Below are 17,664 nucleotides of genomic sequence, written 5' to 3'. Positions count from 1 at the left end.
TTACATACCTTCTTTTATGCTTTACCAAAACAGTTTTTAATTTAACATAACAAAGCTTTCTTAAATCTATGATTAATTTGCTCCTTTTATGGATTTATGTAACAGTAAGAATCGTACTCTGCGGCAGTCTTGTGTAATGTTTCAAATATGATGTGAAATAATTTGTAAATCATATATGATGTGAGCAAAAAGTTCCGGTCCAGATCGCACATATGTGCGATACAAAATACATTTATCACACGGTTTGGAAATGTCGTTATTACTATAGTAAGATTGCATAGGTATGTAATAAAGTCACGTATGAAGAGGCACATACAATCATTGACTCTCATGAAAGACGTGGGGCTGATTTATTACCGATTGTATATACCTGTGGAAGATGTTTAAACAGTTACGTGATGAAATTAAGGCATCTGTTGCCATCTCACATATTTTATGATACTATATTTGCATCATTCCCAAAATAAATTGTTATTTAAAGAATACTTAGAGGAAAAAATGGTAACAGACATAAAAGTAATAACTATAGTTTCTCCAACCTCCCCCAATGTGATCCTTAGTCAAATATATCTCTTATTTGTTCAATATCATTTCAGGCCAACGAGATAAGAAAACCTTGGGCTGTGAAGTCTTGTGAAATAATAAAAGTTGGGGCTACATTCTCAGATTGTCGAAAGAGTTTGACAATCCCTGTTGTTAACAGTATTTACGACCATTGTGTACAGGAGGCCTGTGGGTACGTTGTAGCCATTAGTTTATCATTTACTTGTCAATTTGTTAGCCTGGATCACTAAATTATTTCTATATCACTAAAAAACTGGACTCTCTAATAATCAGAATTTCCTCAAAACTAGGTGGTCCCTTTTTAATTATTAGACACTTGAATGACTTTGCTGAACTGCATTACTCTGTAGGACAATCAATTATTTTCATATGTTTATTTAATTAAGTTTTTTAGCATGCTATCTTGGACAATAAAATACTGTTGCAACCATTGCTGCATAGCTAATTATCATATCAAACACAATGATATATGCCATTTTCTAATAGTGGGAAACGTATGTCGGAAATCTGAAAAACCAATGTAAAATAGGTTGATGTTTTTTTATACCCTTTTGACAAAAAGTGTCAATTATCGTATGCTGGAAACCTAGTAGGCAGGGTTAAATAATTTATTGAGATGTTGATAAAGATATCTATTTCTCATTTATTCAGTTGTGACAGAGGCTGGAACCAGTGGCATAGCGTGGGCGGGGCCATGGGGACAGTTGCCCTGGGCGCAAAATTGTGGACTGGTGGAAGGGACTCGGGGAAGTGCTAACGGTCCACTGGTTAGGGGGCGCAATACTTGCCTTGCCCCGGGTGCTGGCAACCCACGCTACGCCACTGGCTGGAACTGATTGAAATGTCTGTGTATAGTATGGCTATGTTCAGTTTAGCTGATGTGTGTAAATATCCTTTACTTTCTCATTTATTCCAGTTGTGATCGAGGTGGCGACTGTGAATGTCTGTGTACGGCTATATCCAATTTTGCTGACATGTGTAACAGCGAAGGCTTCCCAGTACGCTGGAGACACAACAGACTTTGTCGTATGTATATATTAAAAGGACAATAGGATTACATGTATGTTACGTTGTTCTTATTATAATTATATTTTATAATTTGTGTATGTTAGTCATTTTAATAAGTTTCATTCTGTTTATGCTAATTATATATTTTTTTAATTCTCTATATTTTAATATGTAACAGAAAAATCAACCTCCACTGAGGGGATTCGAATCACGGACTCTCAGTACCAGAGTCCAGTACTCTACCAACTGAGCTAATAGGGAAATTCCCACTAGCTACTGCCAGTAGGAGCACTTTATACCAACATTACTACATACTCCCCCCTCAAGTGAAGCTATGTCCCGGAGCTGTGGGCCACGGGCAGCTGAACTGTTACGGGTCCTGACTGGGTTATAATTGTATTGTGTTAAGAACATACCCAGTCCCTACGTCGGTTCCAAATGTAACAGAAAAATCAACCTCCACTGAGGGGATTCAAACCATGGACTCTCAGTACCAGAGTCCAGCGCTCTACCAACTGAGCTAATAGGGAAATTCCCACTAGCTACAGCCAGTAGGAGCACTTTATACTGACACTACTACAAATAATTATCATAATTTATATTTTGTGTATCTTAGTAATTGTAATCATTTTGATTCTATAGTTTAATCATTTTTATTTAAGGATTGTCTGTTATTTCTTTTACATTGAAAAACAAAATCCTCCATAAACTGTGTAAATTGACGAATCTGTTCCCGCAAGGCTCAATGGGTAGGTGTAAACCACTTGCACTGACCAGTGATCCATAACTTGTTCAACAAAGGTCATGGTTTGTCCCTTGCTGCTAATCGGAAAGAGTAGGCCATGAAGTGGCGACAGCGGGTTTCCTCTCAAAATCTGTGTGGTCCTTAACCATATATCTGATGCCATATAACCGTAAATAAAATGTGTTGAGTGCGTCGTTAAATAAAATATTTTTTTCTTTCTTTCTGTTCTCTCATAAGTTTGTGGATTTTTTTTTTTTTTCATACTTATAATAAAATTTGAATTATTATACAACTTGTCCATATAAAATGACGTCATCAGATATGATGTTGCCTGATGATATAATTGTTTCGTTCATCGAGAATTGAACAAACTCCTGTTGCTATGTCTGGACTAATGGGATGGCGTTATGTTGTAATGAATGTATGGGGAATTTAATTATTATCTAACATTAACAAGAATAATTTATATTTTGTGTATGTTAGTAATTGCAATAGTTTTGATTCTGTGTATGCTAATAATATTGATTATCTATATTTTAATAATTATATTTTGTGTATGTTAATAATTGTAATAATTTTGATTCTATGTATGTTAATAATTGTTATTTCTCTATATTTGTAATAATTATAATAATTTATACTTTGTGTATGTTAGTAATTATAATTTCTGTTAATAATTGTATTAATTTTAATTCTATGTATGCTAATAATTTTTATTCTCTATATTTTAATAATTTAGAATACTTTACATTTTGTGTATGTTAGTAATTTTAACCATTTTGATTCTAGGTAAATAATTTTTAATTACCTATCATTAACAAGAATAATTTATACTTTGTATTTGTTAGTAATTGGAATAATTTTGATTCTATTTATGTCATTCATTTTATTCTCTGTATATTAATAATTACATTGTTCTGTGGTACAGCAATGCAGTGTGATTACGGCAGCAAATACTTGGCGTGTGGTCCCATGTGCCAGGACACCTGTTTTGTGAATTTGACCAACAGTGAATGCTCTAGGTCAATATGCATTGAGGGCTGTTTTTGTCCCAATGGCACCGTTATCGCTGGTAAGTAAAATAGCACTCAGTACGAAACATTCCTCTCTTGAAAATCATGTTAGTAGATTACACATGGAATTTTCTGTCATTATATTGTTATGAGATACATATTGTTCTGTTACAAATATGTATTTTAAAGACAAATTCAACATGGCACATGTGAATTAAAATTAAATAATTATAATATTTTATTGGTATGTGCTTATTTCTCACGGTTTCTGATTACACCAATTCCATGGTGGTAAATGCTGTGTCCAATATATATACATGCACATAAATTAAGGTGTACACATTTTTTTTTTTTTTTTTTTTTAATTGGTTTGTTCCAGTTCAACAAAATATGAGTGCCATTGCTTGCAATATTTTTCTGATAACATGCTGATCTTGAAACGATAGAGAATTGCACAAATTTACAATTTCGTTTTAGCAGTGTCGTAACACAAATTCTGTTTCAATGATGGACATGTGTGGGGTTTTTTCAGATCATGATGGCCCCGAGATCAAATGTATTCCAAAATCAGAATGTCCGTGTGTGGTTGACGGAACACTGTATATGAAAGGACAGTACTTCTTGAAAAATTGTATGAACTGGTAACTAGATTATTTATTTTAATTTATTTTATACCTGTATGGCAGACATTAGGTAAATAAGATCTAGATTATAATTTTTTAATAGAGTAATTAAAGATAACAATACAATATAAAATATAAAATTTGATGGGGTTTTCTATTACTAAAGTAAAAACCTGTAATATGTCTTATATGTTAACATATAGTCGCTTTTTTACTTATATCAGTTGATTTGGAAGAATAGCAAGGTGGTCTGTTAATACAGGTGGGTGCTTCATACAAGTCAATTTGTACTGTTTAATATGATTTGGGACAATGATAAACTGGCCTCTTCTGACTAAGGACTGCATAATACATATACAAATATTTGATGATTTAGAAGAATAGTAACATGTTTCATCGAGGTGAACACACAGTGGGTACAGGTTTAAGGACTGCATAATACATATACCAGTATTTGATGATTTAGAAGAATAGTAACATATTTCATCGAGGTGACCACACAGTGATACAGGTTTCAGGGCTAGCTCTGGCACTCGCCAAATTCACCAATTGCAAATTTTGAAAGTAGACATTGACATTTTTTAGAAAGTAACTGGCGATTTCTGCAATTTTTTAAGTTTAGTAGACAATTTGGCGAAACATTTTGCTCACCCAGAACTAGCCCTGGGTTTTACTATTGTAATGTTATCTAAATGCTGTTGCCTGAGAAAATCTTTACTTTAATGACTCTTGTTGTTTTGGTTTAGCACTTATCCAATTTCCTACAATAAAGTGCAAGCTTTCCACTAATCAGAATGAGTAAATCAGTTGTATTTATCATTGACCTCAGTGTTGAAATTGTGTTTACTGTTAAGAATCTCTAACTGTTTGTTATTGTAGTTTGTGTCTGGGAGGTGAAATTGTGTGTACTGTTAAGAATCTCTAACTGTTTGTTATTGTAGTTTGTGTCTGGGAGGTGAAATTGTGTGTACTGTTAAGAATCTCTGACTGTTTGTTACTGTATTGTAGTTCATGTCTGGGAGGTGAAATTGTGTGTACTGTTAAGAATCTCTAACTGTTTGTTATTGTAGTTTGTGTCTGGGAGGTGAAATTGCGTGTACTGTTAAGAATCTCTGACTGTTTGTTATTGTAGTTCGTGTCTGGGAGGTGAAATTGCATGTACTGTTAAGATTCTTAACTTAAGAATCTCTGACTGTTTGTTACTGTACTGTAGTTCGTGTGTGGGAGGTGAAATCGCGTGTACCGGTCAGAACTGCACCGAGCTGTGTGACAAGTCCACCACCTACAAGTGTCTGAAGGGAAGATGTATTCCTCTCACCTCCTACTGTGACGGCATTCTCGACTGTCCCGGGGGAGATGACGAGAAGGGATGTGGTGAGTGTCATCTTATGTGTCTCTAGGAGACAGTCGATGGGCCCATTGGGCTATTTCTCATTCCAGCCAGTGCTCCACAACTGGTGTAACAAAGGTCATGGTATGTACTACCCTGTCTTTGGAATGGTGCATATAAAAGATTCCTTGCTGCTAATCGAAAAGAGTAGTCCATGAAGCGGGTTTCCTCTCTCAATATCTGCGTGGTCCTTAACCATATATCCGACGCCATATAACTGCAAATAAAATGTGTTGAGTGTATTGTTAAATAAACCATTTCTTTCTTTCTCTAGGAGATAACATTTCAGAATCTTAGGTAATCAGAAGTCTGTTCATGTTACCAAGGTGACCAACTGTTTGGCTGTACATGGCCTCAGACCACAATTAATTTCGCTATATGTTTCTATATAGCCTTAGTGGCTATAACATTTTTATTAATATAAGCAGGCCCATGACGTTTTGTATGTACCTTTGCCTGCATGGGGGACACATACCCTGAAAAGGACAACCCCTGTTGTCCAGCTCTTTCTCCCAGCATATTGGTTTAAACAGACACACCCTCTAAACCAGGCCGGAGTACACCCATTTTACACAAAAAGCACTACTTTTGCATGGGCCGGAATTACCACAAACAAGTCTTCAATGTCAACAAGTTACACATGTTTACAAACTACATGCTATCCCCTGTCACTTCAGTCAAACAGTTGCCACTTCATAGCTGTCTGCCATGAAATAATCACAGTCAAACAGCAGACTACTTGCGTGGTGAAACTTCCGGATTTTGGACAACCAAATGGGAAGATAACTGTAATCTGAGGCCACATGGATGAAGGGTTTTTAGATTTAATCAGAATTTTGGATTTTTAATCCTCAGTACTGTGTTTCCAGGTTTTCCACTGTTTGTAAACACTATCCATATTCTTCATTCAAAACATACAATATGGTTTTGGCTGATGCTTTGCGTACATTTTGACTGGGGGTCGCATTTTTCTATCATCATACAACCATATATAACCCTAGGGCCAATCTTGATACCCAGCCACCAATATTGAAATTTGCAGATTTTGTTTTTCACAGCCCACTTTCATCTCTGGTTGTAACTAGTGAATTAGTTAATAATTTTACACTTGTACTGGTGCTATGGTTTTGTACTATAGTCTAGTAGATTATGTAAAAAAAATGTAAAACGTGAAATAAGCATGAAATGTTTTATTTTGATACAATTTGTAATATCTTTAATATAAAAGCAGGACACATGCGATCCAACCACAATTTTGGCTGCCATCTTGGTTTCCAAAATGGCTACCATCGAAAAACAAATTTGCCAATATCATGGCTCCTAAAACATGTACATACTTGATATATTGGCAATTTGTTGTTTTTAATGACGGCCATTTTGAAAAATAAGATGGCAGCCGAAATTGTGATCAGTTGCCCAACTCGCTCAGCCTTCCCAGTGGAGTTGGAAATGCCCTTAATTCAGTTTGTAAATGATGTTATTTTGTGTTTCTAGGTAACTGCACCGAGTTTACCTGTGCTAATGGTGACTGTATCCTGTACACCGCTCTGTGCGATGGAGTCGTAGATTGTAGACAGGATCAGTCTGACGAGAGCTATGAATTGTGTGGTAATATTATGTTGTCACAGAAAAACCAAGAATACACTAATTGTGGGATTGTGAAACACATGCTATCACATCAGTGTTCTTCTAACTTCGTTTAAAACGTAAACACATTTACATGGATAAGGTGTCAAGAGACTGAGACATTAATTATAATTTATTTTTGAAAAAAGTAAAATAATTTGGATTGAAAAAAAACCCCACTTGGTTATCCTTGGTCAGTATTAGTTTCATTTCCGTTATACATATTTTAGTGCTTATATCCAAGCATGTCATCCCTGTGTTGAATTTTAAGCAGTACAAATATACTCCAAATTGGGTTTGTGTTGAATTTCAAGCAGTACTAATATACTCCAAATTGGGTTTGTGTTGAATTTCAAGCAGCACAAATATACTCCAGATTGGGTTTGTGTAGAATTTCAAGCAGCACAAATATACTCCAGATTGGGTTTGTGTTGAATTTCAAGCAGCACAAATATACTCCAGATTGGGTTTGTGTTGAATTTTAAGCAGTACAAATATACTCCAAATTGGGTTTGTGTTAAATTTCAAGCAGTACAAATTTACTCTCCAAACTGAGTCTGGTAAAAGTTTTAGGCAGTACAAAAATACTCTCCAAATTGGGTCTCTCTTAAATTTCATGCAGTACTGATATATTCAAACAGGGCTTATGTTAAATTCAAGCAGTGATCATTTAATTTTTAAATCCAGAACAAAATATCAACTCGTGACTTATGTCCACTAAACTAAATATTTTTGACCATTCTTCTTCTTATGATATATTGACAACATTGTATGATTTAGACAGAGACTTTTTTTTATTATTTACAAATAAAATTAGTATGTTTTGCTACATGATTTATGTCTAGATATGTACATTTGACATTGATGTATTAAATTTTCATAGTGTTGTGTTGTAGGTGTGTGTATTGGCAAATCGTTGTTTAACTGCTCCACTGCCAAGCTGCAATGTATTGATGCTTCCTTTGTATGTGACGAGAATAATGACTGCACAGATGGTTCCGATGAAAAAAATTGTACTTGTGAGTTGACTATAACTGATGTAGGTTTACATATAATTTAGGTAATTTACAGGTAGGTGAGAATGTAATGAAAACTCCGACTAATAAAATGGTTAACTATTGTCAATTGGAAAAATAGATTTGTAGTTCATCTGGGAGTATGGTAATTTTTTACTAAAAACCCCAAATCAGAAAACATTAATAAATGGTCTTTTTATGTTAGACAAAAAGTGCACAGTTACTGTTAAAATAATAAGGGCACTTTTTATTTTTGTTTGAGAGGGAGGACCACTTTTCTAGGAATGGTACTGAATATGCCAATTATCTGGGTACCACAAAATTTGATCTTTGATCACTTTGAAAAGTCATACCAAGGTCATGTTGGAGGATGTACAAAGTATGCTCAATTAAAAAAAAATTCAAACATGTTACCATCAGCTGAAGAATTAATGACAAGAGTAGGCTGATAAATGTAGGTTAATACTATTTTTAACAAGCATTCATATCAAACTCTACAAATTTTCATATCTCCTAAGATCAAGGGCTATAACTCTGTCAGAAATGGATAAATCCTCATGAAAGTCGAACTACATGATAAATCTGTACACAAAATTACAGATCAATATCTTCAGAGCCGGTTTATCCTAGTAGCACGTGCTATGGGCCCCACGCTTCAGGGGACCATGCGATGATATGTACATTGATTTCCCCCAGGTAATTTTTCCCGTTTCTCCGAGGGGGTTGCAAAATATATATCTTGGGAAGGGGGCCTCGCTGGTATTTGTGCTACAGGCCACACAGATCCTTAAACCGGCTCTGCATATCTTGAGGCATTACAAAACAAAAGTCAGAAAAATTATACATATGGATGGACAGATAGACAGACAGGGACAAAACCTATAGTCCCTTCTGGTTGGATTCATAGGGAACTAGTAATTGCAACGTTGTGTGCAGATAGCTTCAGAAGCCTTTGGTTAAAAAAAAAGACATATTTGTTCAAGGTTTCACTTGCCAATCAAACTACCGTATATCTTCGCCTGTAAGTCGATCTCGGCTATAAGTCGAGTCCCTAATTTCAAGCCCTGAAAACGTATTTTTTTATTGACCCGTTTATAAGTCGACCCATGAAAAACTACTTATAAATATTGAAATATTTCTTATTTTCAGCACATGAGAACAATAATATTTGAACAAAAGAAAATTATTTTACAAACTTCGGTTTTCATGTTTTGTACATCGCAATATAATCAGACTATTCCAATCAAACTATCATTATTACATAGCATCAAAACGAAATATTCCCTTAGTAGAGAGTGAAAGCTGTTTGACTGTTACTGTATAGTACTGTACAGATGGTTTTGTGCACAGACAACAACTTTATTTATAAACACTGACAACAGATCACTACGATAAAACTGAAAGTATCACGTTTTGCCGCCATATTAATACATGTAAGGAGGATAACTCTGGAAAGTACACTGGTTTTTGTACCAAATGATGTGTGTCCCTATTGCTCTAGATAGTGAACTGCAGAGATCAGTCTATTTTAAGGGAAAGCTCAGTAATATTCATGAAGTTAATCACCGCCAAAACATTGTTTGAACAACCATTAATGCCAGTGACCAGATTTCAAAATAAACTCAGGCAACAGGTAGTTAGTATTGTTTACATTTTTACTATTAGTGATGACTGTTAATTTAACTAAGTGGACTGTTGTCTTGGCATGTGAGTGAGATCGTACGCCTTTTCGCATAACCAAAACCGTTCTAATGCCAAAAAAAATAGGTTATAAAAAATAAATGTGTCAAATTAACATATTTGAGTATAAATACATGGCATACTTCAACAATAAAACTTGTAAAATAATCCCCAAAACAGTAATATTTTTTGTTGAATTTTTTTTACCCTCTTATAAGTCGACCCCCCAAGTTATAAAATAATTTTTGGGTGAAAAAAATTCGACTTATAGGCGAAGATATACGGTACATGCTTTAACTGATTGTTTGTTACATAAATATTTAAGGGTTTTTTACCATGTTGTTTTGTTGTTATTTTAGTTTGTGAAAAGGATTTTATACACTGCAATAAGTCAGCATGCATTGCCAGAAATTACACGTGTGATGGCTTCATGGACTGTGATAATGGTGTTGATGAATTGGGATGCAGTAAGTATACACACTTTTGTAAGACTGAATTTCTTTTGAGAACATTTCAGTTTTATAACTATTTAAATGGGATACAGTAAGTACACAAAGTGAATTTCTTCTTCTTGGGAACATTTCAGTTTTACAGTAGTATTTAAATGTGATTCATTAAGTACACACAGTTTCATAACAATGAATTTTTCCTTCTTTAGAACATTTCAGTTTTATAATAGTATTTCTTGCTAAGAGTCTCAGGCACCGAATTTTGAGATTTTTTCTTTAGATATGGGGCGGGATGTGGCCGAGTGATAAAGCGTTCGCTTGATGTGTGGTCAGTCTAGGATCGATCCCCGTCGGTGGGCCCATTGGGCTATTTCTCATTCCAGCCAGTGCACCACGACTGGTATATAAAAGGCCGTGGTATGTGCTATCCTATCTGTGGGATGGTGCATATAAAACATCCCTTGCTGCTAACTGAAAAGAGTAGCCCATGAAGTGGCAACAGGTTTCTTCTCTCAATATCTGTGTTGTCCTTAACCATATGTCTGACACCATATAACCGTAAATAAAATATGTTGAGTGTGTCGTTAAATAAACCATTTCCCTCCTTCTTTAGATAGCCCTGAAATCCTAAACATTATGTCATTTTCATAGTTTGCGATTCCACCTCATCATCTTATGCTTCCTACCCAAAATCTTGGATTTGTGGAATTATAGAATCCTGTAAAAAAAACCTGATGACACTTGGTTTCCCACTTGAAATAATATTGTGACTTGTTCAAGAGGTAAAGCACAAACGATTGTTTGAAGGTGATCTGGAAGGTAGTACACCAAAATAACTGGAATCGGTCTTCACTAGGAAAGACCAGCGATCACTGCTGAATGACATTACACAAGACTGGAAGGTAGTACACCAAAATAACTGGAATCGGTCTTCACTAGGAAAGACCAGCGATCACTGCTGAATGACATTACACAAGACTGGAATGTAGTACACCTAAATAACTGGAATCAGTCTTCGCTAGGAAAGACCAGCGATCACTGCTGAATGACATTACACAAGACTGGAAGGTAGTACACCAAAATAACTGGAATCGGTCTTCACTAGGAAAGACCAGCGATCACTGCTGAATGACATTACACAAGACTGGAATGTAGTACACCTAAATAACTGGAATCAGTCTTCGCTAGGAAAGACCAGCGATCACTGCTGAATGACATTACACAAGACTGGAAGGTAGTACACCAAAATAACTGGAATCAGTCTTCGCTAGGAAAGACAAACAATCACTCCCACTGCCCCTTCACCTGCCTGGAAAATTTTAGGAGAGTGGCAAATTGATCGCGTTGTAATACAAAATTTAATACATTTTATTTGTCATTTCATGTGATTGCTCGCCTAGCAGCATTTCAGGAGAGTGACCTTCAGCTCACCTTGATTTTGCTCATTGAAAAGAATGAGAATGGAATCTATAGAAGCAGATATTATTATTTTGAAGTTGGTTTTCTATGAACATTAATAAACAGCATTTCTTTTGAATTTCTTTATTTATGATGTGTTAACATTGATGACATAACAGGATAAAACTATAGTCCATCCCATCCTCCTACAAAAGTGATTTTTGTTAATAATTTCAGTTTAGTTTCATGTAAGAAGAAAAGTAAAAGTGTTTTGGAAATAACTAAAAAATACTATTTTTGTCTGCAAGTTACAAAACAATCGGCTCAGATATAAATAACTTGTAATACATTCCATAATATGAAAAAACCGTTCCCTATGGAAGGACTATAGATACTTTTAACACCACAATTATTGTCACATTGATATTCATGATGACATTGAAGTGAGCAGTCATATTAGTGCTTGGCCTAGTAGGTAGTATACTAAACCAAATAACTTCTGGCTGGGTCAAAGTCCTGTGATTGGTGATAAATATGAGTGTGTTGGTTGTAAACAAAAAAATAGTTTCATCTGGGCAAAAATTGTCAATACAATTGATGCAATTTTATTTCATCTAGTACCACTGTGTCAAGTAGCCTTGTGCTTGAAACCTGTAAAAAAAAAGTACTCGAATTTTGTGCGGAACTAGGGTAATCATAGACACTACCCGTTATCTCAGAAATGAGCAGCTTGTCCCCCAATTTTTTCTGATTCATTTTTTAAGGGTGAGGGGTAGTAGTATTTATATCCATGGCATTTATGTCGATTGATACGCTGCAGGATGGAGTTTTAGCCACATATGTTACTATTGTCGTCTATGGTATTTGATTTGGTAGTACACCCAGTATAGGCCCTTCTGAATATGTTATATTATAATAAATTATGAGCTTTTTGGTGGTTCACTTATATTTTGGGTAGACAAAGTAGATTTTTAATATAAGTAATAACATGTACCAATAAAACATTTCTTTGGAATCATATCAATATTATGACACTATTATGATAATATCATTGTACTAGAATTATGCAGACTTCACTTTGAAAAAAATTAAGGGGAGTTATTAATTGCTCCCCTAAATTGGATTTTGGGGAGTCAATAAAGATATTACCAAATTAATACCATTTAATTCACATACTAAGGGGAGCTAAAATTTACTCTTTGAACTAGTCTCAGGGGAGTGATGGGGAGCAAGAGAGATCGCTCCCCTTAAATGGCGAGAACTGATTTTGAGAAAATGTTTAGAAATACTATGGATCGTTTAATGCGTTTTGTTATTAAGTATATCTGTCAGTGATAATGTTTTTTCACATTGTATTTCAGCAACACCACAAGTGACATGTAAGTATAAAAGTTTTGCATTAATTTGTCAGTGTTTAATCTAAAAACGCCTCGTCAATCAGTAATGTATGATAATTATTTAAGTTAAAAATCACTATAAAATAGCAAACTTTGCACATTGCAACACTTTTATTTTAGAAGTATTGAGTAATACTAAAATGTTTACTGGTTTTAAAAACAAAATATTAATGAAAAGAAATTTGGGTGTTTTAATTACTAAATAAACTTTTATTTTTAAAACTTCTCAGATGAATTTAATATATATTGTGCATTTGATTACCGTTACTTACACAAAGTCAAGATATTGATGCTTTGACTACATATACATTTAAATAACACCATGTTGCATGTATATTTATTTATATATTCATAAAAAATACACTGTTGAGAATGTGTTAAACATAACAAAACTTTTGCGCATCAGTCTCATTTTGTGGGGTTGTTAAAATCTGTCTGTGGGATGTTGCATATTAATGATCCCTTGGTGTTAATTGGAAAAAGTCGCCCATGGAGTGGTGACAGGGGGTTTCCTCTCCTTATTAGTGTAGTCCTTAACTATGTGTCTGATGCCATATAACCATAAATAAAATGTCTTAGGCAGGGCTCGACCTTAGCGGTATGCCGGGATGTTTTGGCTACTGATTTCTCACGCGGACTACCAGTTGTCTAACCCTGGTAGTTTGCCGTGCTATCAAATGTTTTGGCATGTCCAGTCACTAAACAATCAACAAGACGTTTAATTCATCGGTGTCTGAAATTCCACCTTTCTTGTGCTCTCTGCTGTCAGGAGTCGCTGTAACTGTTAATTGCTCCCTTAGTGTGACCCACAGGTGGCGGTTGCGCAATATGATTTAGTGAAATAAAGGAGTATATTTGCCAGTGGTAGGATTTTTTTTAACATAGCAGACCAAAACAAATAATTTGATGTACTCCAATGGCCAGATATACCTGGTTCATACGGGTCATGGAATTTTCATTTGGGTCATGGGTTAACTATTCGTAGTCATTTATTACAATCAACAACACGGCCCGTTGTTTTTACGCCTACTTATAACAAACGCTTTGTATGATCAAGACTATTTGCTGCTGAAGTCTAAACTAAAAGATAATTCAATCGTGTTTAATTCCTTCTAGGCTACCTATGTAAATTGTCAAATTATTGTTTACAAAATTAATATCTATTACTATGTTAAATAAATGTATAAATTAACGAATATTTTCAATGTTAAAAATATTAATCTTTCTTACAAATTAATTTTAATGAAATCTCTCTTATCGTTTGCTATTGCTTTGCACAATAACCTCACTAAAAATGACATCTGACCTTGTCATGTGATAACACAAACACATGGTGATCCCCTATCTAGGATAATTGGCTTTCGGCATTTACAAGTTTATTGTCATCAATAAAAAATGCTATTGTTTTAGAATAAAGGCAAGTTTTGTTAAGATTCTTCAAAATTACACCTATTGAACATAGTTACAGCCATTTTAAGTATTAAAATATGCAATATCGATCTGAAGATCGTACGATTAGCAGACAGCTGAGTTCTACTCGTGAAAACCGTATGAAGTGTTTCAATACTATTTTGTAAGCCTTCATTACAAGATTAGGCCTAAAACAATAAATAATAATAATAATAATAATAATAAATACTATTGTGTACCAAAAAAGTCGGTTGTTTTGTTTTGTCCATTTGCTCATGATTTACAAAAACCCACCCTAAAACGTTTAAATAAAAATAAATTATTTATCTTTTTTCTCTTTTCTTTTAAATAACTTTGTGGGGCTACCAATTTTTACTAAGGGCTACTAGATTTTATAACGTGGTAGCCCGGTGTGGGCTACCACTGAAAAAAGTTAAGGTCAAGGCCTGTTAGGTGTATTATTAAACAAAATATTCCTTCCTTCTATGTGAAAAGATCTACCTGTAATACTAGACTTAATTACAACAAGGGCCAGGACGTAGTCCGGTAGTAAAGCACTTGCCTGATGTGTAGTTGTCCCCCGTCGATGGGCCCATTGGGCTATTTCTTGTTCCAGCCAGTGCTCCCCATCTGGTGTAACAAATGCCATGGCATGTGCTGTCCTGTCTGTAGGATGATGCATGTAAAAGATCCTTTGCTGCTGATGGAAAAATGTAGCAGGTTTCTTTCTCTAAGACTATGTGACTGAATTACCACATGTTTGACATCCAGTAGCCAATGATTAATAAATGTAGCAGGTGTTGTCTCTAAGACTATGTGACTGAATTACCACATCTTTGACATCCAGTAGCCAATGATTAATAAATGTAGCAGGTGTTGTCTCTAAGACTATGTGACTGAATTACCACATCTTTGACATCCAACAGCCAATGATTAATAAATGTAGTAGGTGTTGTCTCTAAGACTATGTGACTGAATTACCACATGTTTGACATCCAGTAGCCAATGATTAATAAATGTAGCAGGTTTCCTCTAAGACTATGTGACTGAATTACCACATCTTTGACATCCAACAGCCAATGATTAATAAATGTAGTAGGTGTTGTCTCTAAGACTATGTGACTGAATTACCACATCTTTGACATCCAGTAGCCAATGATTAATAAATGTAGCAGGTGTTGTCTCTAAGACTATGTGACTGAATTACCACATCTTTGACATCCAGTAGCCAATGATTAATAAATGTAGCAGGTGTTGTCTCTAAGACTATGTGACTGAATTACCACATCTTTGACATCCAACAGCCAATGATTAATAAATGTAGCAGGTGTTGTCTCTAAGACTATGTGACTGAATTACCACATCTTTGACATCCAACAGCCAATGATTAATAAATGTAGCAGGTGTTGTCTCTAAGACTATGTGACTGAATTACCACATGTTTGACATCCAGTAGCCAATGATTAATAAATGTAGCAGGTGTTGTCTCTAAGACTATGTGACTGATTTACCACATGTTTGACATCCAGTAGCCAATGATTAATAAATGTAGCAGGTGTTGTCTCTAAGACTATGTGACTGAATTACCACATCTTTGACATCCAACAGCCAATGATTAATAAATGTAGTAGGTGTTGTCTCTAAGACTATGTGACTGAATTACCACATGTTTGACATCCAGTAGCCAATGATTAATAAATGTAGCAGGTTTCCTCTAAGACTATGTGACTGAATTACCACATCTTTGACATCCAACAGCCAATGATTAATAAATGTAGTAGGTGTTGTCTCTAAGACTATGTGACTGAATTACCACATCTTTGACATCCAGTAGCCAATGATTAATAAATGTAGCAGGTGTTGTCTCTAAGACTATGTGACTGAATTACCACATCTTTGACATCCAGTAGCCAATGATTAATAAATGTAGCAGGTGTTGTCTCTAAGACTATGTGACTGAATTACCACATCTTTGACATCCAACAGCCAATGATTAATAAATGTAGCAGGTGTTGTCTCTAAGACTATGTGACTGAATTACCACATCTTTGACATCCAACAGCCAATGATTAATAAATGTAGCAGGTGTTGTCTCTAAGACTATGTGACTGAATTACCACATGTTTGACATCCAGTAGCCAATGATTAATAAATGTAGCAGGTGTTGTCTCTAAGACTATGTGACTGATTTACCACATGTTTGACATCCAGTAGCCAATGATTAATAAATGTAGCAGGTGTTGTCTCTAAGACTATGTGACTGAATTACCACATGTTTGACATCCAACAGCCAATGATTAATAAATGTAGCAGGTGTTGTCTCTAAGACTATGTGACTGAATTACCACATGTTTGACATCCAACAGCCAATGATTAATAAATGTTGCAGGTGTTGTCTCTAAGACTATGTGACTGAATTACCACATCTTTGACATCCAGTAGCCAATGATTAATAAATGTAGCAGGTGTTGTCTCTAAGACTATGTGACTGAATTACCACATCTTTGACATCCAGTAGCCAATGATTAATAAATGTAGCAGGTGTTGTCTCTAAGACTATGTGACTGAATTACCACATCTTTGACATCCAGTAGCCAATGATTAATAAATGTAGCAGGTGTTGTCTCTAAGACTATGTGACTGAATTACCACATCTTTGACATCCAGTAGCCAATGATTAATAAATGTAGCAGGTGTTGTCTCTAAGACTATGTGACTGAATTACCACATCTTTGACATCCAGTAGCCAATGATTAATAAATGTAGCAGGTGTTGTCTCTAAGACTATGTGACTGAATTACCACATCTTTGACATCCAGTAGCCAATGATTAATAAATGTAGCAGGTGTTGTCTCTAAGACTATGTGACTGAATTACCACATCTTTGACATCCAACAGCCAATGATTAATAAATGAAGGTGCACAAGTGGTGTCGTTAAACAAAACAAACTTTACTTTAACCATACATCAGACACCATATAACCATTTATAAAATGTGTTTAAATAAAACATTCCTTCCTTCTATATATAAACAAAACAAACTTTACTTTAACCATACATCAGACACCATATAACCATTTATAAAATGTGTTTAAATAAAACATTCCTTCCTTCTATATATAAACAAAACAAACTTTACTTTAACCATACATCAGACACCATATAACCATTTATAAAATGTGTTTAAATAAAACATTCCTTCCTTCTATATATAAACAAAACAAACTTTACTTTAACCATACATCAGACACCATATAACCATTTATAAAATGTGTTTAAATAAAACATTCCTTCCTTCTATATATAAACAAAACAAACTTTACTTTAACCATACATCAGACACCA

General features: G+C 34.8%; 1 protein-coding gene across 1 annotated transcript in view; it reads left to right on the top strand.

The window, feature by feature from the left end:
* The window catches only part of LOC121381647 (mucin-2-like), a 104,788-nt gene that overhangs the window by 8,703 nt on the left and 78,421 nt on the right, over window positions 1–17,664 (top strand). The window contains exons 3-11 of the mRNA XM_041510984.1: window positions 597–736; window positions 1,481–1,590; window positions 3,246–3,389; window positions 3,863–3,971; window positions 5,167–5,327; window positions 6,838–6,951; window positions 7,866–7,988; window positions 10,025–10,132; window positions 12,874–12,891. Of these exons, the coding sequence (XP_041366918.1) occupies window positions 597–736; window positions 1,481–1,590; window positions 3,246–3,389; window positions 3,863–3,971; window positions 5,167–5,327; window positions 6,838–6,951; window positions 7,866–7,988; window positions 10,025–10,132; window positions 12,874–12,891 (1,027 nt within the window). The remainder of the gene's footprint in view (window positions 1–596; window positions 737–1,480; window positions 1,591–3,245; window positions 3,390–3,862; window positions 3,972–5,166; window positions 5,328–6,837; window positions 6,952–7,865; window positions 7,989–10,024; window positions 10,133–12,873; window positions 12,892–17,664) is intronic.

Source organism: Gigantopelta aegis, chromosome 9 (assembly GCF_016097555.1).
Source record: "Gigantopelta aegis isolate Gae_Host chromosome 9, Gae_host_genome, whole genome shotgun sequence".
Classification (NCBI taxonomy): domain Eukaryota; kingdom Metazoa; phylum Mollusca; class Gastropoda; order Neomphalida; family Peltospiridae; genus Gigantopelta; species Gigantopelta aegis.
This window is presented reverse-complemented; position numbering and strand designations above follow the sequence as displayed.